The sequence below is a fragment of the Gambusia affinis genome, linkage group LG02 (genome assembly GCF_019740435.1).
Source record: "Gambusia affinis linkage group LG02, SWU_Gaff_1.0, whole genome shotgun sequence".
NCBI classification, from domain to species: Eukaryota; Metazoa; Chordata; class Actinopteri; order Cyprinodontiformes; family Poeciliidae; genus Gambusia; species Gambusia affinis.
The window spans coordinates 19,142,956-19,159,640 of NC_057869.1; the positions used below are offsets into that span (position 1 = coordinate 19,142,956).

Consider the following 16,685-nt stretch of genomic DNA (forward strand, 5'->3'; position numbering starts at 1 on the left):
AGCGGGCTGTGTCACTCAAGCTGGTGGAAACAAGTTGAGTCAGGTACTGTGAAACAATAATGTAAAGTTAGGTCTTGACACTTCTGAGTCTACACCATTAGAGAAAAAAAAAAAAAGTGGGTACCAGTGTGACACATCTGAGAGATTTCTGGTTACCTGAAGCTCTTTGATGATCCGTGGGAGAAAGTCCAAAGATTTCCATTTTGGTGTCATTGTCTCCTGGCAGAAGCAACACCCACATGCAGGTTCCCACAACGCGCCACTCAGTGCTGCGTGATTTCCATAAACTGAGACCAAAGAGTAATTTATATCGCAAGAATAACACTTTTCATACACACGCACAAACTCCACAAAGTTTGGGATGCTGACACAGAGTCAAGCAAATATCACCTATTACTCATGTTACTTAGTACATTTGGGGCTTCACTTGCAAAGCACAGCGCTTCGTCACTGCATAACAATCAGATGGCGGAGTGTTGGCAGCGCAACTGATGGAATTTTACTGAAAACAGATTTCGCCTTTGAACTTCCACATATTCCTGATCGAAAAGTGTCATCCCTGATTTTTAAACGCCGTGGTCGCCTCTCTGCAGGTTCGTTGGGGGTTTTTTTTCTGAAGGACGTGGATTAACTTTTGGATTTTTCTCATATTTGTCCGGAGGAAAGGGGGAAAAATACGCAACATACCCCGCAGTAATCGTCAGTGTAAGTATTTGAGAGGCAGAGAGGTGGGGTGGTAAAAGGTGTTGGGGGGGCACTTGTTTTTGAGCAGCAACAAGTTCCTCAAGAACTTGACACGCAGACATAGGGGCGCTATAAATGTGTGTTTGTTTTGCGAAGTCCACCCCGCTGGGCATTGCCGTGCTGGAAAAGATCTAAATGTCCACTGCGTATGCGTAATAGGCCCGTGGCCCTTCGCCAAACTGGGAGATATAGTCTAAAACACAAACAGGCGAATAAGTCAGAAGTTTTATGTCTGTCACTGCTCCTCGGTGCGGATTTAAAGCTTTAAAGGCGCTCGCCGAGCGATCAGCCCGGGAAGAAGAAGAAAAAAAAAAAAAAAAAGAATCCCCTACAGTCTCCCCCATAAAACTTGTGCCGCCGTCGCTCATTTCAATCACGTAAGACCCCTAATGGCGTTGTCCGGGCGAGGGTGTTACGTATATCTCTACAAGCTTTTCTGACAAGCCGGGCGTCTTGTTGTTGTTTGTCTAAACTGTGGAGCCACCAAGGTGTTGCCTCAGAGAGTTTAAGCACGCCAATATTGCAAAGGGTTATTAGATTCATAAGTCAGCGAAGTGGTGGGCGATCTACTGAGCACAGCAGAAGTTCTCATATGATGACTTCAAACAAGACACATTACCTACCAGCATCTGTTGGAGTGAGTGGATATTAAGACACTTCTATCTCCAGGACAGCGTAGGGGAAAAATGGTGAGTAGCAATGGAAACACAGCAGCAGCAGATGATGATGGTGGTGATCAGGGGACGATTACAAGTAAATAGTCGTGCTTGGTGTTTAGTCTGGCAGCGCATTGCTGGAAGGGTTGGACTCGGGGGCTACTTGACAAACTCAGCATCGAGAACCCATGTCTGCTGAGGCTGGTGTTGACAGAGCTTGTGTGACTGAGACTGTGTGGCATTTCTCTGCTCAGGATATGCCGGTTCAGTGAGAAAGGGGTAAGGAAATATTAGATTGGGACTGCGCGCAATGTGTGGATGTGATCTCGGCGGCGTGTTGGCATTGATGGAGCTTTATGTTTAATGCATGCATGTATGTTCTTTTTCGAGTGCGCCGAGATAAATAAGCAACATGTGCCACTTACCCGTGACACTTGTCTTATACCAGAAGGTGATGGGAACGATCGGGGCTTGGTGTCAGTAATTTGGCGCTGAGAGTGGTGCTTTTTTTTTTTTTTTTTTTTTTTTTTTTGCACTGAACTGAACCGGCGTTTGTCATGATAGGTGCTCTAATCTGGAAGGAAATGTCCGACCAATGTGTGATCAAATATTAACAGGACTGGTTTGGCAAGGGGTGGGAAAATACACGTGACAAAGGGAAGCAGCATAGTTTTCTTCTTCTTCTTCTTTTAAAAAAGAGAGAAAAGCAGTTTAAAGTGGGCGCTCAAAACAAAAGTATAGGTCTTTTCTTGGCCCCTTATAGTTACCCTGGCTGTGTTATGCTTTCAGCACGTTGGACAGAGGCACCGGAGTCGTGCATGGACTAACACGCCGAGTGGACGCCAACTCTCTTTCTCTCTTTTCCCAACCCCCCTTTGCCAAACCTGGGATTGTTTTTTCAACTTTTGGTAAGCTCATTCTCAAGGATCGTTTTTGGTCTCTAAATGGGAAAATAAGCAGGATTTTAAAGAGAGAGAGGCAAAAATAAATAAATAAATAAATAGAAAAACAAGGGAGAAATGAAAGAAGCGCTTGCTATTTAAAAAACAAAACCAACAAAATAAAAAACAACAAAGATCATAACTGTATTTTTTTTGTAGCGCACTGTCAAAGTTGAAATGTTAGGGGCGTCTAGTCTTTTGCACAGCACATTCTCTATAAGCCCCCCCACACTGCGTTAAACTTTGGGACATGCAAGTCTTGGTCGCGGAGATCTAACCACGCACATAGTGGTTGTCAGCCCCTTGTAAAGGTAAGAGCACAATCCATTGTTTTCATGTCAGTCTTTATCTAATTTTTTTATTATTATTTCTGTCGTCTTTGCGGGCTTCATCTCAAATTAAACTCCGGCTTAAAAAAAAAAAGAAAAAAAAGGAAAAAAGAAACTACAGCATGCAGCCTTTCGCATTGGCTTGGATGTGTTAGTAATTGTGGACATTCAGTGACCGAAATAACTCCGAAATAAGACTCGATCCAGGTGACTAAATAAACAAACAAATTAATTAATTAATAATCTCTTCTTATTCCTCTCTCTATAATTGAAAATTTCTTTTAAAAAATAAAAATAAAAAAAAACCGATCGGTGCCTGCAGGGGTGGAAGAAAAGAAAGGGGGGGGAAAAAGGTGGTGGTGTGCACGTATTTAAACTGGGACTGCTTTTCGTGCAGATAGGGAGCTTTTCGGAGCGTTTCTGGAGTTCCCGAACCCTGCCTGCTGCAACATTATTTGCGTAATCGTTGCGTTGTGCCTAATCATGCTCCCAATATGGGACTTAAGACGCTGCAGTGATCCTTCCAGCACGAAGTGGAGTCAAGACGCAGGTGCATATCATTCTAACATCTTTCTGCGCTTACGGTTTCGTTGTTTGGGTCTGCTGCATTCATGTTTTGCCTTCATATCAAACCCTCTGGATTTTGTTATCAACCAAAAATAGCCCTACTCTTTACCCCCCCCCCCCCCCCAGTCACCCGCCCCCCTTCCTTTCCCTCCATCGCCCCCCCCTCCCGTCATCGCCATCAAATCACTTCTGTTTTTACTACGACCGCTCCACGGTTTCATTCATAAGGTGCTTTTCAACTTCACCTGCTACCCTATCCCCCTCTCTCTTTTGTCCGCAAAGAGCCCCGTGTCGACCTGCCGAACGCCGTTCGCTCCGATGAGTGATATTAAAAACACAAAATTAAAAGAAGCTGAAGGGGGGTGAAAAATAAAGAGATGTAGAGATAAAACAATGAGGGGGGGAAATGAACGATTAAATTACTCTCCGTTGCCTTTAACGAGCGCTACCTGCGAGGTTTCCCTCTTTTTACTGCACAGATGCAAATTGCCGCGTTATTGTTATTAATATTTCTTTGCCTGTGTGAAAATTACAATAAAGATGGGCGTGGTCAGAGAGGATCCGCTGACAGATGTTATGGCTGAATGTGATGCAGAGATAAGACGGCTTGATGTGGAATTGTTCAGGAAGCGGACGTTTTCTTTCTTTTCCTGTTGTTTCCTCTTTTATTTCCTTTAAAAATCACTTCGCAAGACTATTAAAAATCTGATGCACATTTTTAAAAAAAGAAGAAAATTAAAAAGCTTCGGGGCTTTTATTCCTCCTCCCAGCCCCCCTTCTTCTTCTCTCTCTCTCTCTCTCTCTCTCCCTCCCTCCCTCTTGGACGACTTGTAGCCTTAAAAATCGTCTTGCACAGAATCTGTGAATATTGCCTATTTCCCCCCCCCCCCTCCCTCCACTACCACTCATCTCTCCCTCTTTCTCACTCCCTGTCTCTTTCTCAGTCATCTTTTTTTCTTTTTCCTTTTTTTTCATTTGGTCAAAGATTTAAGATTTATGATCCAAGACGAAGCAATTGCATGGCAAAAACAACAGAAAGAGGAGGAGAATCCTCCCCCCGCCCCCCATCATCTCCTTCTAACGCCCTACGGTAGTCCTGTTTTAATCAAGACTCCTCGTTCCAGGATGCGTCTTCATATAAATATGACCGCGTCCAGTAAATTCCTAATTGCATTTAAAATGTGGGTCTTTTCCGTCGGCGTTTTCGGTATATATTTTTTTTCTTTTCTTTTCTTTCCATTTCTTTTTACCCAGCAATGCAATTAACGCGAGCAGATCGGTTTCTGCACACTGACGCCTTTTAGACACTGAAACCAAAAATAGATCATATTACTTATGCGGCTGCCCGACACTCATAAAGGCACTCGTTTAATCAAGATCGGATTACAACAAAATCAAGTCTTAAAACTGTGGCACTTTAAATAAATCTTCGGCCTTCTTTTTATTCACCGATGCATCATGTTTTATTAATATTAACATTGCATCGGAGTTCTCGGCCTTGTTTTTAAATCTAATATTTCCTCAACATATTTCCCAGTCATGTAGCAGTATTTTTATTTTTATTTTTTCTCTCCCCCCCTCCTATTTCAACTGAGACGTGGGATTATGGTGTGGGCGTGGGCGTGTTGGGTGGAGGAGGAGGGATGAGCGGAGGCGGGTAAGGAGGGGTCTGTGGGGTGGCACGACACACTTTGTATGTATGAAGGTTTTTTTATAGCACTTTTCTGCAATGTACGTCAGCGGATCAGTCCATAAATGGGGCTGCGTGCGCTTGTGTGCGGGCGTGCTCCCGCTTGCGCTCGCGCCTGTGTGCGTGCGTCTCCGCGTGTGTTATCTTTACCGAGAATCTCCCCTCTCTCTCTCTCTCTCTCTCTCTCTCTCTCTCTCTCTCTCTCTCTCTCTCTCTCTCTGCCTCTCTCTCTGTGCACTCTCAGCTCTGCAGAGTTGGGGTGGGCGTCAATAACAAACCTGATGGTAGGTTTCATTGCAAAAAAAATAAAAATAAAGAATAAATCAGAATAAAAACTCTCGGTAGGCCTACATGGAAATACGCGCAAAGAAAAATGTTGATACCTATTGTAAATTATTTTTTAAGGTAATGTTTTTCCATCATGTTTTTTTTTTATGTTAATGAAAATATGGGCCTTGTTTTGTGATCAAGTCGGCGCAAAATGTTGATTTCAATTTAGATGTGATTCTCACATTTTGATCAAGCTTGGAACGTGAGACAGCCCACGTTGCCGCAACGTTTTCATTCATGAAATGCCAGTCCTTTAATCCGGGCTGATGTCTCATGCAAATAATAAATAGGATATTGATTATTTTGGGCGGAAATCTCAGCTCACGGCTTAGCGGACGTCACGATATATTTAGAGCTAAAATTAATCATCTTGATCGTTATGGAAATGTAGGCAGCACCGCCCGCCGCGCCGCCGCGCCGCCACCGCGGTGCTTCTGCTTTAGTCACGGCACCATCATCTTCATCATCACCAGCACCTCCGTCCAATTAACAGACTTGCTCAAACAAGTTCTGGCAAGGAGGCAAAGCTCTGCACCTTATTTTGCATCTTTAATTATCGTCATTTAGTGGCGTGATTGGGGCTTTAACGTCGGCAAAAAATATATATATATATAAATATACACGATGAGTTATTAATACACAGTGGAGTGATAGTTAAGATATTTAGCTTCGGACCACTGCGGGACAACAAGGATTCACAATGTGGTGTGTATGCGAGTGTGTGGGTGTGTGTGAGAGAGAAGGAAAGAGAGAGAGAGAGAGAAGGAAAAAGAGAGAGAGAGACCTGCATGATGCCAGTAAACCATTCACGTGTGTCTCCCAGCAGGTGACCATGCAGCACTGGATTCAAGCAACTCCTGCAAAACATAATTGTATGAAAGTTTATTCAGATTCATTTAAAACCCTAAAGAAGAAAGCAAGTTCAAATGGCAACACATCCTTGATTTACCAGCAGATTTGAATAACAAACCATATTTGTGCTCATGACAGACACTTCAACACTTCCAAGTTACTGGTATGGTACGATTTGTGAGTTTTCATTCATAGAAACCTTGTTGGGCGTAGAGAAGAACAGGGCTTAACAGGATAGAAGTAATGTATCCCCTGCATGATGGTGTTTGTGTGTGTGTGTGTGTTTCTGAGGTGGGGTATATCTGAGGCTTAGAAAACTAGTCTGCTGTGGCTGCCTCATGATTACATTAAAGGTTATTGTCATCACAGGAGGGATGACATTAGCTCCTGACTTCAGCATCCGTTTAAAGCACCCAGTTGACTGGGTTTGTCAAGCTCCCTCAAAGTCTTCTCCAGCTTCTGCTCTCAACTCGTTTGACGTCACTCGGCCTCTTACAAAAACGTTTCCCCAGTTGACGTGTTTGCTCCTTGAGCAGGAATGCAATTCCACTTTGATCAAAATACCCTCGTCGCCTCCCTTTATCCCGAGCGAAAATGACATTTCACAAAATGTCATTTCGCCTGTGTAACACGGCTCTTTCCCCCCTTGCAGAAGGAGGCATAATTCTACTTGTTAAGTGGAGCTTTCGGTGGCGTGGACTTGTCAGCTTCAAGCTGCCATTGGCGAGAGGAGCCTTGAAAGGTTGTACAGGCGTGTGGCGTTGTCAGCTCTTGTGAGAGGTTCTTTTTCTGCATGGTATGAAGTCAGAATCCAGCTCCTAAGACCTGCAAAGACAGAAGATCTCATTCAAAAAACAGAGTGCTGAGAAATTCTGTATCTCAAGAAGTTCAACATCTCATATCAAATAAAAGAATGTAGTTGGTTTTCTTATTATAGATTTCTCTGTGATCAGTGAAAAAGAAGCTTATTGTTCCTTATGTTCCATTCAGAAATCCCCGACTGAACCTTCTCATGATGAACCACCTTCAGTAGTGCTGTAGTTGCAAAAAATGTAAGAGAGACCATGTTGTTGTTTTTGCTCCTCTAATGAGATGCCAAGTGATTTATTTATGAATTACTTGTTTGGAACAGCCCCCTTGTGCGGAGTGCATTTTTCTCTTCTCTGTAAAACCCTCTTTGGAGTCATGTCGCTCAGTGATTGCTGATGCAACTCTTTGTCATCCAGAGTTTGCCCTCACCTCCTGTGTGCCTTCGGGGAGGGCTATATCTATCCTGGCATGTCCCCGGGTGTGTTGGAGGTGGGAGTGACTCATTAAGCAGGTGTGAGCATCCACTCCCGTACTGCTGCATGCCAAACAAGAGCTCCATGCAGGGAAAAATCATGATGGCAATACAGCAAGACGCATCACAATTAACCTTTGCATCAGATTGGGGCTAGACTAGCTGTCCCTCCAGTATGCTCGCTCTCTCTGGTGTTCATCTGAGGTGGAATTTCCAAGTGTTCATCACCTCCATTGAAAGAGCGGGCTTCCACTGACATCCTCATTTGAATCCAGTTGATGAAGGAGGTGAATTGTTCCCAGTCTGTTTCATATGTGGGGAAGTATTAAGGAACCAGAGTTGTTCTGAAGCTTTGTTTAGGTTACATTTGGTTAGAATAGCCTACTCTGCCTGCTGAAGGCTATCAGCCAGAATTTCTTTGAGATATTGGTCTCCTTCAAAAAAGAGAGACAAATTTACTGTGTGGTTTTTATATTTTAATATAGTAGGATAATGAGAAAGGACTAATGGGAACACCATTGAGAGTTCTGAGAAACGTTAGTTGGTTAAGGTGGCGTAAAAACGTCCCAAACCATTAAGAAATCTTCTAACTCTTCACCTAGTCCTCTCACTTTGTGCAGATGCCAACATAAAATGCTTATTTTAACCATGTGGATGTCTAATTTTACTCAAATAGGGCATCTTTAAATGGCACGCAGTGTATCACGACTTTGGTGGAGACGCGCTGTTACGCAAAACCCCCAGAAAACTATGCCTCCTCCATAGACTGTCTAAAAAAAACCGAAGGAGAAAAAAAATACGGAAGAGGAGAGGCTTCGGTGTTGCTTTGTAATCTACCCAGACATTATGGTGTGGACGCAGGCTGCACGGTTTGAGGACAAACAAAAGCGCGTAATGCACGCTGGTAGCGCATTAACAGCTTCGGCTGTGGGCTGTTTAGACAGCAGTTCTGCGGCGACCAGTCAGCCAGCGGCAGGTCACATGTTGCAGCGTCATTGTGTAGTAAAGTTACAGTAGCTTCAAAGAGGCTCCTCATTTCAGCTCCAGAAGTCTCCTCATCCCCGTTGCTGCTGCAGCTGCCGCCGCTGCCTCTGCTGCGTCTTCGGCATGCGACAACTTCACTTTCAGACGATCTCCGCAAACGAGCAGCCATGGGAGTGCATTACCTCAGCCGTGCAATTTCCACCATCAATAATTTAATCTATTTGCTCCAAAGCTGAAGAGATATCCCGAAGCTTCTTCTTCTTCTCCTTCTCCTTCTTCTTCTTCTTTTTTCCTGTCGGGAGAGTTGCAGAGAGGAAAACACCTCTGAAGTAAATTACTGAGGGAGTTGTCCAAAACATCCCAGATGACACCACAATCCTGTTGAATGGTCTGTTTTACGACTGGGCAGTAAAAGGTAGGCTGATGGTTTTGTTTTATTTTTCTTTTTGTTTTGCCTCACCAGAGTGAGTTTGAACTACTTTGAATGTGTTTCATTCCTCCTGAGATAATAAAAAATAGGGGCAGACGGTGTGTGTGTATATGCGTGTATGTGAGGTGAGATGGGGAAGGGAGGGGGGCTCTAAAAGTAGCTCGATCAAGTCCAGTTATCCTGCGAGCAGACAGCGCCGCGGCCCGAGAAGGGATATGTGTAACCGTATCCTGCCGTTCATTAATAAAAAACGCACTTATTATGTTGATTGGGTTTCCAGCGGAGAGCACAGGCTGAGGAGATGTAATCTCATGCAAAAAAGCCCAGCAATTTCATTCCATTAATAAAGCAGACTATTGTACTAAACTGCGTGTGCGTGAAATCCGCCAAGTTTTCGCATTTTACTGCGGTTTAATCCTCTTTTAAACAGCTCAAGAAAGTCTGTATTTATCTGTTTCCGCTCATTATAAATACCCTCGTCCGCCGGGGTCTGAAATGAATCATTTGCCGCGGTTTTATTTTGTTGTTTCTGTAAAGGGGGAAAAAAAGACGGGGAGAAAAAAAAATAAAAATTTTTGATGGACTCATTAAGACTTTATAGGACACCCGAGACCCAAAACGCCCTGCTGCGGCCAACTTAAACTGTTGGCTTCAGTGTGGTGTGGTGGTACTAAGTAACTTCACGACATAAACAACAAAGAAATGCAAAGAAGTGTTGGAAAACAACTGGCCACATTGGTGACAGCTTAGTGGGAAAAATAAATTGCAACTGGAGACTGCAAGATTAAAGCTGCAAGTATAGATCTATCTATCTATCTATCTATCTATCTATCTATCTATCTATCTATCTATCTATCTATCTATCTATCTATCTATCTATCTATCTATCTATCTATCTATCTATCTATCTATCTATCTATCTATCTATCTATCTATCTATCTGTCTATCTGTCTATTTGTCTATTTGTCTATGTGGGAAGGTAAAACGAGGCGCATGAGCTGAAGCGCTGATTATTTCACGGTCTCACACGCCATCTAGTGTAAGAATATGAAAATTGCAGCCAACTTCATTCCAATCTAAAGGCCTCTTGGTCTTGTCTCAGTGGTTGGGTTTCACTGTCCAGGGGTTAAAATGAATTATAGATTTTTTTTTTTTTTTATCATAAAGGCTTCACAGGAAGCTATGTGCATTAACACATAACCTACATCAATCACTTAATGTGAGAGTCAGCATAAAAATCAAAGGATAAAAAGAGTCGGGTAGAGGAGGCGACTAATTTGGGTAGCATAAATCACCCAGTGTGTGTTTGGATTCCTCTCCATTTCTGTGGCAGGAGGTAGGTATGATCCATGGCGATGCTCATCTATTACCAAGCGTGCTCCAAAGCTTGCGTTGGATTGAAAATAGAGCTCAGGAAAAGCAAGCTTCCACATGTGTCAGCCATTACTGCAGACAACTCAATTAAGTCTGAATGCCTTTTTAAGTGCTGCATTGTGGCACATCAGGGGCTTCTTGGGTAATAATATTTGCAGTTTTCTTCCAGAAAACTTGAAGGATTTGGAACATGGGGCTGTGCATGTTGAGTATGAAAAAAAATCGCTTCTGAAGTAATAGTTTTGCCCGCCACAGTTCTGGAGGAATTAAAGAAAGATGTATGCCCATGAGGGAAGTCTGGTGGGAGGCAAAGAGTCAACGCTGCACACATTTCTATTGAAATATGCAGGGCACACTTCGTCCTTTCATCTCCACTGCTGCTGTTTATGTTGCTTTGTAATGGCTTTTAAGGTATCCTGCATGCAGTTAGCAGGGATGAAGCCATAAAGTGTGCTGACACAAGGGAACGCTACTGAATGTGCTATAATACTGGCCTTTACTAGTCCTTTCATGCTGTGGAGAAACTTTTCAGCGACTGTCAAAGGAGGCATTTATCACTTTAATCCCCACCTGGCACGGAGAATGAAGGCGAGGGTAAGTTACACATCCCTGCCATACAGTCGCGTTCTCTCTCTCTATCTCTCTCTGAGTGGATGAACAGGTGGTCATCTGGAGACGTCAAAGCCAAACACTCACCTGCTTCCATTGTTCGGGGTGTGGTGTCGTAGATAAAGGCGTGTTTAAACAGCAGTTATTGCCTGTCTTTATTTCCCCTTTGCTCTAAGTTATTAGCTCAGTACTCATATTTAGATGGCCGGAGTCATTAGGTGAAACGTCGCTTCACTGTGTGCTTACCTGAACTTTCAACTTTCATTTTAAAATGGTGTTTTAATCAGTCTGGGTTGGAGGAGGTTGTTCTTTACTCAGGGAGCTGCCATCTGACGGCCCTGTTTTTAATTCCCTGTCTAGCTGTGTTACTCATCCTCATTGTGTTAACACTGAATTATTGTATTTGTCATTTAGCCTCTTTTGCAGATACAAGGTGCAGATTCTCCACTGGTCCCACAGCAATTAAATGATTCATTGGCTTTATCACGCTTTAACAGGATGTTGATTGAGAGCGTAAGCCATATTGATTGTCCTGATGGAAACAGGAAATCACAGAGATAGAAATAAAATCATCTGTTGTTCCCGGTGTGAGGATACCCAGGGGAAAGGCAGGCAATTGCGTACTGTTGAGTGGCATTACCCCCAGCAACCTCCTCCTCCCCCCCATTCTCTCCCCTATGGAGACCTGGAAGAGACGTCATCCGCGGTTGTTATGCTGCGAAATGACGCTGGCACTCTCTCCACCACCCTACCCTACCCTACCCTACCCCACCCGCCCCTGCTACTGCAACATTACCCCTGTGGTCTCTTACGGAAGATGCAGCACTCCTCGTCTGCACCATTTCCAGCATGAAGTTTGACGCCTGACAGTAATCAGCCCCTGCTTTCTGCCATCATTTCCCCTCATGTGGAAGTGGAACCACTCGAGCGCAATGCTGATAATAATATCAGCCTAAATGCATCCTACACATAAAGCTCGTGACTGGCCTCGATCCCGTAAACCTACATGATTCTCTGTGCTGGGAAATCTCCACTGAAAACCCTCGACATGTGAACCGGAATATTGGTTTAAATAATCAGTGGGACTTATTATCAATCCGCAGTGATAATTTGATATTTAGCTCTTTATCCATGGCCTTTGCCCCCATTGTTGTTTTAGTTGCGAAGATAAAAAAAAATACCCCCATCCTTACACACACACATACACGCACAGAAGCCAGCCCCTCTCCAAGCCCTCCCTCTATCTCACACTCATACACTCTGGAAGAGCACGTCACTGAGCTCAGGGAATGAGTGGCTCATTAAGAAGAAGGATGTGATATTCTGAATAGAGACTGTGAGACTCCCTGCACGTCTATTTTTAGCAGCGATATCTCTATGGCACTCACCGTGGTGTCGGTTAATTGCAGCCACAGCCCCAGATACCAATTAAGAAAGAAACAAATGCTTTTAAGGTTGGGATGTGTTTTTTCTTCTTCCTACTGGAAAGGTCTTGTGTCCATCCTTAGTGGATGCAGGGAGTGTGCTTGCTCGACTTGTTTTGGCCGTGTCAGGTTTGGGACATGCGGAGTGCAGTCAAAGCATCAGCCAGGCTATTTTTAAATGAGTCCCAGTGGAAAACAAGATCTAGATTTTTCTTTTTCAAAATCTTTATGATTTCTTTAATGTCTCAGGTTGTCGGATGTTCACCAGCTCATTGATCCGCTGTGAGTCTTAGAGCTTCTTGGAGGTAAGGGATGCAAACGTGCTCAGGCAGTTCAATAATTATGGATGTGTATTCAGTATTTTCCCTTCACCTGGCTCCCTGTTGTGGCACAAGGGTTACGTTGTGACTCGTTGGGAAGGTTGGTATACAGCAGGGGTCTCAAATTCCAACCCTCCAGAGCTGGTCTCCAGCAATTTTTCAATGTCTCCCTGGTCTTTCAGTAAGCAGTCACGTTCTGCAGAGGGTTGCTAATGACCTAATTATTTGGCTCAGGTGGATTGCAACAGACGTTGCAGGACAGTAACCCTTGAAGCCTAGAGTCTGAGACCTCTGCTACATGTGAATCTGTCTCTGGTGGATCCAGGCCTCTTAAAAACAGACCTCAAGTTCCTCATTCATGGCCACAAGGGCTGGTGTCAGACTGGTCTTGCTGTGTAGACCAGCTTGTAGTGCAAACAGTGTAGCAGTGCAGCAGCAATGTTTGCCAAAGCTGAAATAAACACAATATTAGCCGCTCTTCTCAGTCTGTCAGTAGATGCTGGACATATGAGAGGTGCCTGAGATGTTGATGCTGGGGAATTCTTGTTTGTTGGGCTTTAAACAACCACTCCAAATACCAGAACGAGGCTAAAAATGATACACACAGTGTGAGCTTTTAAAACAAGACAGTTACCGATGCAGAAAGGGTGAATGATAGCTGAGGCCATTATAAAACCACACATGCCTGCACATTCCTCACTGTACCCTGTAACACATCCCTTCATAAATAATAGCAAGCCTGTTAGGATGTTTCAAGCATCTTTTCGTGGACTCTTATCTTTAGTAATAAGCAGTCTCTCTCTCTCTCTCTCTCTCTCTTTCTTGCTCGCTCTCATCTCTCTGATGCTCAGCACAGCTTTGGTGAGCTTGCTGCCAACAAATTGAAATCTAAGCCAGACCTCACATAGATTTACAGTGTGCAAACAGTTTGAAAGCACTGATAATACGGTGCCATTATCAGTTTGATTAAAAACATGTTGTGGTATTTCTAAAGCGCTCTCTTTTTGGCACCCAAACAAAGAGTTGTGAGTGTTAAAAAAGGATTAAGTGATGCATTAATGATCAAGAAGGGGCTAGCTTTGGTAGAAATACTCTTTCACTAACCATCTTGTTCTCTTCCCTCTTCCTGTTCTCCCTCCAGTTCCACCAGGTTAGAAGAGTGATGACCATCCTGTTCCTTACTATGGTTATTTCATACTTCAGTTGCATGAGAGCTGCGCCCCTGAGAGACGCCCCGGGCATGCGGGGCCATTGGACGGAAGGCTACCTGGGCGCTGCTGCGACGGCCCCCCGAGGCCATGGGACTCCACAGAGTGGCGGCGGGCCGGGCCAGCGCGAGGAGCTCCCCTCGCTCACAGACACGTTCGAGCAGGTGATAGAGGAGCTTCTGGAAGTGGAGGGTGAGGCGGCGCAGCTGGGACAGGGGGCCGACAAGAGCCAGGGAGGTGGGGGCCCGTCGCCCGTGGCCACCGCAGAGGCCAAGGATGTCGATCTGTACAACTCGCGGGTGATGATCAGCAACCAAGTGCCTTTGGAGCCGCCGTTGCTCTTTCTCCTGGAGGAATACAAAAACTATCTGGATGCTGCGAACATGTCCATGAGGGTGCGACGGCACTCCGACCCCTCGCGGCGTGGAGAGCTCAGTGTGTGTGACAGTATTAGCCAGTGGGTGACAGCTGTGGATAAAAAGACGGCGATAGACATGTCTGGGCAGACAGTAACCGTCATGGAGAAGGTCCCTGTCCCCAATGGCCAACTGAAGCAATACTTTTATGAGACCAAATGCAACCCCATGGGGTACACAAAGGACGGCTGCAGAGGAATAGACAAGCGGCATTATACATCCCAATGCAGGACAACCCAGTCCTACGTGCGAGCGCTCACCATGGATAGCAAAAAGAAGATTGGCTGGCGGTTTATAAGGATAGACACTTCATGTGTATGCACATTGACCATTAAAAGAGGGAGATAGTGTATAAAATGTATAGATTTTATTGAAGAGTTTAAAAAAGAGAATAAAGAGAAAATATCTATTTGTATATATACATAACAGGGTAAATTATTCCGTCAAATGAAAATTTTATGGACTGCATGTAAAAAAAGATGAAGTTTATACAGTAAAGTGATACTACAGTCTATTTATTGAACATATTCATGACCTTGTAAACAATTAAAAAAAATCTGATCAGTCATTTGCGCCCAGTTTAAATTACTATATCACATTAAGGGAGACATTGTGATCTGTTTACGTTGCCAAGAATTAGAAAATGAAGGGAAAAAAAAAAAACACGGGCAAGGAATGGGAGAGGACAGTTCCATCTTCAAAAGCTTGCATGCTGCTTTCAATTGTGAATTCAGAAATTCTCCACTTTCAAAGAAAAAACCCAAAAAAAAAGGATATGATGCTGACCAAAAAAGAAAAAAAAAATCATTCAGCTCACATATTCAACAGAAGATTCCTCTCGAGTAAAATTATCTGTTTACTGTTCTAAACTTCTCAAGGTAATGTTGGAATTACATACTATGTCAAGGTGCTGTTGTCAAAGCTTTGCTGTTTATTTTTTTATCCCCACCAGAGGAAAAGATATATTTAAAGAGTATATATATATATATATATATATATATATATATATATATATATATATATATATATATATATATAAGAAATCTATTCATTGACATGTTTCTGGGTTAATATTCATTTTGTATGTTGTGAAGTTGTTTGCAATATTAAACTGAAATATTTGAAGAAATAAAAATGACTATAGGCAACTGAAAAAACACAATCAATGTTGATACAGTTTCAACAGTGCATCTTTAGGCAGATTAATTTGCGAACACCTTTTTTGTGTATGTTGCACAAAAAAAGGCATGTTTTCGACCTAAACAACACATTTTTATGACTACCTGCAAAGCTACTTCAGAGGGATTTTTTTGTTCAAGCTGCAGGAAGACAATCATGGAATAATAGGGAAAGTAAGACAGTAACATAGTCAAACATTAAAACAAAAGTAAAACAAAACAAATGTAAAACAGTCTTTGGTGACAAACGGAGCAAACGCTCCCTTCCAACACAGTAAAGCAACTTAAATACATTTCATTTCATATATTTTAATGTACTCTTTTCCATGGATCACTCAACTTGCGAATGAGAAACATCAGGAAAAACATGCCTGCAGTTTCAAGTGCAGACTAGTAGAAGAAGTGTTTGAGTACACATCGGGCATGTCTGAGGTCGACAGTGATGGATTCAGCCACCCATACATTTGTGTACATTATAAATATACACCCAAGATTTTCTTCTGAGATCAAGGTAATCCCATGATTGAATCATTTTCTATAGAGCAGTTGTCGCTGACCTTACCCAGCTCTCACACTCACTGTGAGCAGAAGGAAAAGCCATCCTTGACATCTGGGAGACAACTGATACATTCCCTCCAGCAGAAACACTTCACAGCATTACATGCCAAGTTTAAACGTCACAGTTTAAGGTTTTTCCTGGAACAGAAGTAGACTGTATTTATCCTCTGCGTGAGAAATTTTGGAAAGAGAATGTTGTTTTTTTTATTATCATCAAGAACCTCCAGATCCCAATCACTTAATATATTCTTTTCAACCGAAAGGTAAGTGTTGCTGCTGAAAAGAAAAAGAAGAGTTTGTCAACTTCTCCTGGAAGGATCATTCAGCAATACCAGATGAAATGAAGAAAAAGGTTTCTGAAGATGGCCACAAAGCCATTTTGATGCAAGAGGAAAACCCATGTGCTCTCAAAGGTATTTCTCACTAAGACAGAGCTGAAGCATATTTGTCAAATTCAAGTACAAACACATCCCTAGCAAAAAAAAAAAAAAAAAAAAAAGGAACAATGAATCAAACACGGGGACTCTTACTCGATAAAGTAGATGCTCCAATTCCCAGGAGTATGAACCTCAGGCTGTTTTTGTCGCAACAATTTACAAGTGAAAGAAAACTGCCATGTTCTAATTACACACTTCTTGATGACAGCTGCCAGAGAGAGGCCCCTGTTTGAATGACAGAAATATAGTAATAGTCAAATGTAGCACAGAACAATTACTACGTCATGATATGGTGTTTTTTTTCTCTCAATTTTTTGAGCTGGGGCAGTAGCAGAAGGAATTAAAACAATCTCAA

General features: G+C 43.1%; 1 protein-coding gene across 8 annotated transcripts; it reads left to right on the forward strand.

Moving 5' to 3' along the window:
* The first annotated feature begins 561 nt into the window (after nucleotides 1-561).
* bdnf (brain-derived neurotrophic factor) lies at nucleotides 562-14,725 on the forward strand. Of its 8 annotated transcripts, none has more exons than XM_044100845.1 (3): nucleotides 628-705; nucleotides 2,190-2,308; nucleotides 13,675-14,725. In XM_044100845.1, the coding sequence occupies exon 3, from the start codon at nucleotides 13,696-13,698 to the stop codon at nucleotides 14,503-14,505; it is 810 nt and encodes a 269-aa protein (XP_043956780.1). In that variant the 5' UTR covers nucleotides 628-705; nucleotides 2,190-2,308; nucleotides 13,675-13,695; the 3' UTR covers nucleotides 14,506-14,725. The 8 variants fall into 8 exon arrangements, with proteins under 8 accessions (XP_043956803.1, XP_043956780.1, XP_043956771.1 ...); XM_044100836.1 differs by lacking the exon at nucleotides 628-705 and adding an exon at nucleotides 813-1,433; XM_044100868.1 differs by lacking the exon at nucleotides 2,190-2,308 and having other exon boundaries at nucleotides 562-705.
* The last annotated feature ends 1,960 nt before the right edge of the window (nucleotides 14,726-16,685 follow it).